Here is a 6763-nt window from a genome sequence, read left to right on the forward strand (position 1 = left end):
TGTCCAGTGGCTTCCGGTGGCTTCTCGGACATGCTGGCCAGCCTGCACGCCCTGAGTGACCCTGGCAGGCCCAACCAGCCATCTCCTGGACCCCTCCACTCCCCTCAGCCCTATGAGGCCAGCAGGCAGGGTGGGACCTAATACAACAGACATTTGCTGTCCACTCTCCCCGCCCCCACCCCGGCTTGGGGAGACCAGGCGCTGCCGACGGTCAGTCTGCCCAGCCCAGTATGGATGTGCCAGGTGCCAGCGAGCCCCTGGGGGAGGCCAGCGCCAGGCTGGAGTGCCCGGGAGGGGCAGGGAGGGGGGACAGGTGCAACCCAAGCCGTAAACAGGCCCAGGGGTTGCAGGTATAAAAGCAGACTCTTAGCACCCCCAGCCTGACCTGCCACCCAGAACCCTCAAAGGAAGCCAGGCGGAGGTGAGCCCTGCCCGGGGAGGGAGGCATGAGCTCTGGCCCCAGCCAGAGCGTCTGGCAGAAGCTGGGGGCCTCATCTTCATCCGTAGGACAGGGGGAGGCCCAGGGGGCTGAGGAGACTGCAGGGAGGTCCGGAGGGAGGGAGGAAAAGGAGGAGGAAGGGGAGGGGCAGCCCCAAGGGAGCCCCAGTCTAAAGGCAGCTGCGTGTGCCTGGGTGGGCACGTGTGCACACTCACGCTGGTGTGGCCTCCAAGAAAGTGTTATTATTGGGGAGCAGTGTGGGGAGGCTGAGACCCACTCACTCACCTCAGGGCCCCAGGTGCTGAGTGGGGGGTCAGGGAGCCTGGGGGTGGGGAGGGTCCAAGGCCAACAGACCCGCTGACTCTGGCAGGCACGCTAAACCAGCTCTGGATCCCCTGGGACCCAGTCCCCATCCAGTGGGGCCCCTACTTCCATCACCCCCACCCCCAGCCCTCCCTGGGACCCAGTCCCCGTCTGAGGCGACCCCCTGCCTCAATTACCCTCCCCCCTCCCCCCAGCCCATGCAGCATTTTTTCTCATGTCAGCATCTGAACTTGGTGACTCACTGGCAAGTGCCAGAGGCAGAACAGCCCCCAGGGGGGCTCCGCGGGTGGTCCACAGGGGTCTGGGGTGGGGGGGGAGGTCCCTGCCAGCCTTGACCCCTGCCAGCCTTGAGAGGATGTTCAGGACATAGCAATGCTGGGGACATGCGGGGGTCTTAGCCAGGCTTTAAAGCTCCAATCCTGCTTTGGCGGGGTAAGTCAGTGAGGTGGGAGGGAGGGAGGGTCCTGTTGGAGGACAAGGATGAAGCAGGTGCCTTTCCAGGCACTAGGAGCAGCCCCGGAGGCTGGGCAGGGGGCCCACGTCACCAAAGGGCTGGCTCTGTGTGGTGCCCCACAGCTCCCACCCCCCAGCTCTAGCAGGACGTATCAGCCTCCTTCCGGGGGTGAGTGAGACTCCATCCCAGGCCTTGGGTCAGGGCTATAAATACACCACCAGCAGCCTGAGGCCCCAGGCCCTGTCCCCCCTCTGGCTCTGATCTCAGGCTCCCCTGCCTTCCTGTGGGGGGTACCCTCAGAGCAGTGGGGTGGAGCGGGTGAACGGACACAGCCCAGGGCGCCCACCAGGCTCGGGAGATGGGACGCCACCCCTGGCTCAGCCAGACCTGGCCTGGAATTTGGCCGAGGCCGTCCTCTGTAAAGCGGGTGACCTTGGCTCTGGCGGGGCCCCAAGTGGCAGGCAGGGCATCCCCTCCCTCCAGAATGGAGTTCTGAGACTCCAGGGTGGCAGAGGGGGAATCGGAGTCTCAGCCCAGGATGTGGGGTGGTGGGGCCTGTCTTGTGCGACTCTGTGGCCCAGGCCTGCCCCTGACCGCAGCTGACCACCGCTCCCCCCACCCCCGGGCCAGCCGCAGAAGTTGGCTGTTAGGGTTGACGCTTGGGGGCTCAGCTCCAGGCCCGCTCCAGGGCCCGAAGCCCTTTCCCCGGCGTCTCCCTTCCCTCCTGGTTCCTCACACGACCGTGAGAAGGGGCAGGGCGGGCAGGGGTCGCCCCGTTTCACAGATGAGGAGCCCGAGGCCCGGATCAGCTGTGAGGCATGCCCAGGATCAGGAAGGAGGATGTGGCTAGGGGGCTGTGTCCAGCACTCCCTGCCCCCCGGGGCTGCCAGGGTCGAGGTGCAACCTTTGACCTGTGGCTTCTCTATTGGGGAAGAAGGTAGAGACTCCTCCAGTCACTGCCCAGCCCCACTCAGGACACACGGGCCACTGGCTGCCCTTCCTGGCCATGGGAGTATGTTCCAGAAAGTTCTGTCACCCCATGAACTTTCAAGAGGGCCAAGGAGCCTCTGAAATAGCTGTTTTGCCACAAGCTCCAGAACCCAACCCCCCCCCAGGGACGGCAACCCGAGAGCCCGGCGGGTCACAAGGCACCGCCCTGACCGCAGGACAGCCTGGTCCCCACCTGCTGGCCCCTCGGCCTGTGACCAGACCCCCACCCGCCTGACTGGAGTCCTGGCCTGCCTCGGTGGCTCCTGCTTGACACGGGCTCTCCGCGAACGGAGGACGGTGACATGCGTTCCGCCACGGGCCGTGGTCCTCCCTACTCAGGACACCTAGGCTCAATCCACAGCCGGCCTGAGACCGGCCTGCGCTCAGCACACCTCACTGTGGGTGGTCAGGTGCCGGCCAGAAAGACCAATACCTGCCCGTCTGGGGTCTGGGGAGCGAGGCCGGGGCTGGGGGCCCCGAGTCCTGAGTCCTGATGGAAAGAGGTGGGGCTTTAGGTAACCACGAAGGCTTCCTAGAGGAGGCGGCTTTGAGATGGGCCCGGAAGGAGCGAGGGAAGCGGAGTGAAGGACCTTGTGATCGTTACTTACCGGACGCAGGCCTCAGCCTCTTCTGTGAAATGGGTGCGGTACCTCAAGGGGGCCGGCTGGCATGAGGCAGGTCTCAGGCACACCTTCCCCGAGGGCCCTGGACCCGGGAGTCTCTGTAAGGCCAGGGGCCCCAAGGGCCTCTGTGGTCAAGGGCAGCCGGGGGCCTGGTCCAGGCCCCTGGGGACCCTGCTCGGGAGGCAGGAGCTGGCACCAGGCAGGGGAGGTGTCTGCTCTGGTCTGAGCAGAGCGCCCCCCACCCAACCCGTGTGCACCCACCGAGCCGGCTCCCTGTCCGCCGCAGGGCCAGGATGGACGAGGACTTCTCCTCCCAGATGAAGAAGATGGCCTTGGCCATGGGCACGTCCCTGTCAGACAAGGACTTAGAGTTGCTGCCCACGGACATGAGGCATCACGGTATAGCACACCCCTCGTCCCCAGCACCGTGTCCCGACCCCGGGCCTGGCCCAGCCACGGCCAAGGAAGCAGCGGACACAGGAGCCCGTCTGTGAGCTCCCCCTTCCCCGGGCTGGGCAGCCTCGCACACACAGGGGTGGAGGGAGGGGAAGTGCAGGACATGGCAGTCCCCACCCCCAGGGCAGAAGCCTCCCTCTGGGCTCCCCGCGACCTGCGCCTGGCTGTCCCAGGTTCCTTCAACTACCTCAAGTTCTTGGAGTACATGCAGAAGTTCCAGGCCTCGGGGCAGCTGGACAGCGCCATCCGCCAGGCCTTCCAGACTCTGGACAAGGACAAGAGTGGCTTCATCGAGTGGAATGAGATCAAGTAATGGCCAGTGGCTGGGGAGAGGGGTACTGAGCCTCGGGCCCCGTGCCCAGTCCACGGCCACCGCATCCACCCAGGCCCAAGACCTGGCACCCCCCGTTGGGCCCCAGCTGGCCTCGTGGGAGGTGGGGCGGCCGGAAACAGCCCAGGTCCACAGCACTGGGGCCAGGCCCAGAGACGACTCTCCAGCCGGGCCTCAGTTTCCCCACCTGTAAAGTGGGGAGTGAGCACCTTGCAGACCATCGGGCACCGGCCAGACACCCCCTCGGCTCTGACCCGAGCCCCCCCCCGGCTCCAGGTACATCCTGTCCATCGCCCCCAGCAGCACGCCCACCGCCCCGCTGACGGACGAGGAGGCAGAGGCCGTGATCCAGGTGGCAGACACGGACGGGGACGGCAGGATCGACTTCGAAGGTGGGTCAGCACAGACAAAGGGGGCAGAGGTGTCTAGGGACCTTCCTGGCCGGCCGCTCCCGGACCCCACGTCGCGAGGCACCCAGCTCGGGGCAACGCTGAGTAGGGCCGCCCACCCCCAGGCACCAAGCGAACAGCCTCCTCCTTAGGGGGCACCGTCACCCACCACAGATGGGAAGCTGAGCGTCAGGGAGGCTGAGCGGGTGGGGCGCTCACTGGACGGAGGGGAGCCGGTGGGGGAGAGGTGGGCTGAGGCGGCCGTGGGCAAGGTCAGCCAGGGCGCAGCAGCGGTCCGTGGTGCAGGGGACGGAGCGCGGTGGTCTGAGATGGGCAGGGAGGTTTGAAGAGCGGGACCGGGGCCTCGGGCTCTCCATGGCTACCCTGGGGTCCGGGCATCTTGCAGCCCCGCCCACCCCCCCACCCCCAAGTTGCTGGCCCCAGGGCCCGAGGGCAGAGGGCAGCAAAGTGACCCTGAGAAGAGTCGAGCAAGGCTCAGAGCCTCAGACAGACGGACCTCCAGACCCCACTGCCAGCTGTGAGCCCGTCCTCACCTCTCTGGGCCTGCAAACCCTGACTTACGGGGTAGCCCCTAGAATTAACAGAGGGGCAGCCTGGCCAAAGGGTTCGCTTCGGACTCAGTGCCCCAGCCTCTCTGCCGGAGAAAGGCAGGATGATCTCAGGAACTCTAAGGGGAATTCCTGAGGGTCTCCACAAAGGGGACCGAGGGTCCCAGTCCATCCTAAACCCCCAAAGGGGGCTGGCTCACCTCCACCAAGCAGGCCCTGGGTGGGGACACAAGGCACACAGCAACTGTGGGGGTCAATCCTGCTCCCAAGGGCTCAGGAGGGCTGGATGCAGGGTCCCCTCCCTTGTGAGACCCCCCCCCCAAAGGGGGCGTGTGTTCCCGTTGGGTCTGCAGGACTTGAGGGGCACAAGGCAAGGGATTGTTCACCAGAAATCTGTCTCCTATTCTAGAATTTTCTGACTTGATCAAAAAGGAGAAAGTTCCAAAGAAGTAGTGCCACACCCAGCCCTGGGCCAGAGGAAGCTACCCCACGGGGCATCGCGGGGTGTTTGTGTGCCCGATCAAGGAGGCCGTGGGGGTGGACACGGCATGTGCCAGGGAAATGGAAGAAAAATGTCATTAAATGAACAATGCAGCCCGAGTGTTTCTTGGGGGGCAGTGAGTGAGCTGGGAGAGGATCATGGGTCTAGGGGAGAGCTGGGGGGGCGGGACAGGCATATGGGGTGTAGGGGGGAAGACGGGAGGCTGGGCTGGTGGGTGCATCCAGCCCCTGCCCCTTCTGCCTCCTCCTTGTCCCCACAACCCTGGGGACACCTGCAGAGGGGTTCCACGGCCAGCTTTTGCTGGGCCCAGACCCCTGTAGGACCCCCTTCCCCAGCCCCAGCTGCACTCTGCTAGGCTGCCCTGGGTTCGCGCAGCAGCCACGTGAACACAGAGCGGGGACACCTGAGACCCCAGGGTCCCAAGGGGGCCCTGGCCTGTGTCCTGCGTTGTCTCCTGGCTCTCTCCTTCCTCTTCTTGATGACCCTTCTCCCCAGCCTCTTCCTGCAGAAGAGAAGCCCCTCCCCTTTGGGGCCTTGCCACCCCGCCCCCCCCCCCCCCCCCATGCTTGTCCTCTGGGAAGGGCGGGTGCTCCTGTCCTGCGGTTTAAGTACCACCTGGTGGCCAGGGCTCCCATATCCCACCTCTTCCCGTGCCCTGACTCCTGTGTCCATTTTGGCTTCCCGACGCCCCGTTTCATGGGAAAAGGGCATCTCAAGCTTAGAGCCCGGGGCTGAGCTCCGATTCGCCTTTCCCAAAGACTCGCCACCTGCACCTTCCTGTTTGTGCTGCCTCATTCCCGGGGCTGCTCAGTCCAGGAGCTTTGAGATGTGCACGCAGAGGGTAACGGCTGCCCTCCCCCTCCATCCTGGGGCTGGTCCCGGGGAGAGCACTGGGCCCCCTTCCCAGCCTCCCCTGGCCACGTGTGGAGGGTGAACACAGGGGCATGTGTGGCTTATGGTGAGGTTTACGGGAGGTGGATTCTCTCTTCCAGTCTCCATGGGACTCCCCACCCTCCAGGAAGGAGGGGCCAAAGGTGGCTGGGCCACCCTGGAAGTGAAGGCGCCCCTCCGGAGCACCCTCACTGGGCTGTGGCAGGAGCGAGGGCCTAACTCACATCTCATCTTGCACTCCTCCCCTTACCCACCCTTGTGGGGGGTCCCACTGGCTCTGCCCTCAGAAAGCCCAGACGACTACCACAGCCCCCAATAAGATTCCCACCTGCCACCTGACAATCGGTTCTCAGCACAGCAGTGGGGAGAGCCTTTAAAAATACAAGTCAGGGGCGCCTGGATGGCTCAGTCGGTTAAGCGGCCGACTTCGGCTCAGGTCACGATCTCGCGGTCCGTGAGTTCGAGCCCCGCGTCGGGCTCTGTGCTGACAGCTCAGGGCCTGGAGCCTGTTTCGGATTCTGTGTCTCCCTCTCTCTGACCCTCCCCCGTTCGTGCTCTGTCTCTCTCTGTCTCAAAAATAAATAAACGTTAAAAAAAAATTTTTTTTTTAATAAAAAAAAATACAAGTCAGATCTGGGGCTCCCAGCTGGCTCAGTCGATAGAGCAGGAGACTCTTGATCTCGGGGTTGTGAGTTCAAGCCCTGCATTGGGCATAGAGCTTACTTAAAAAAAAAAAAAAAAAAAGGAAGTCAGATCCATTGCCCCACTCAGAACCCTCTAGAAGCTCCCCTGTCA

The 6763-nt window shown here is 64.2% G+C and overlaps 1 protein-coding gene across 1 annotated transcript; it reads left to right on the plus strand.

The window, feature by feature from the left end:
- The first annotated feature begins 3113 nt into the window (after positions 1-3113).
- On the plus strand, positions 3114-5135 carry PVALEF (parvalbumin like EF-hand containing). The gene is made up of 4 exons (XM_060647838.2): positions 3114-3229; positions 3460-3595; positions 3894-4009; positions 4985-5135. The coding sequence occupies exons 1-4, from the start codon at positions 3124-3126 to the stop codon at positions 5026-5028; spliced, it is 402 nt and encodes a 133-aa protein (XP_060503821.1). The 5' UTR covers positions 3114-3123; the 3' UTR covers positions 5029-5135.
- Positions 5136-6763: the final 1628 nt, after the last annotated feature.

This window comes from Panthera onca, chromosome E1, assembly GCF_046562875.1.
Source record: "Panthera onca isolate mPanOnc1 chromosome E1, mPanOnc1 haplotype 2, whole genome shotgun sequence".
Lineage (NCBI taxonomy): Eukaryota > Metazoa > Chordata > Mammalia > Carnivora > Felidae > Panthera > Panthera onca.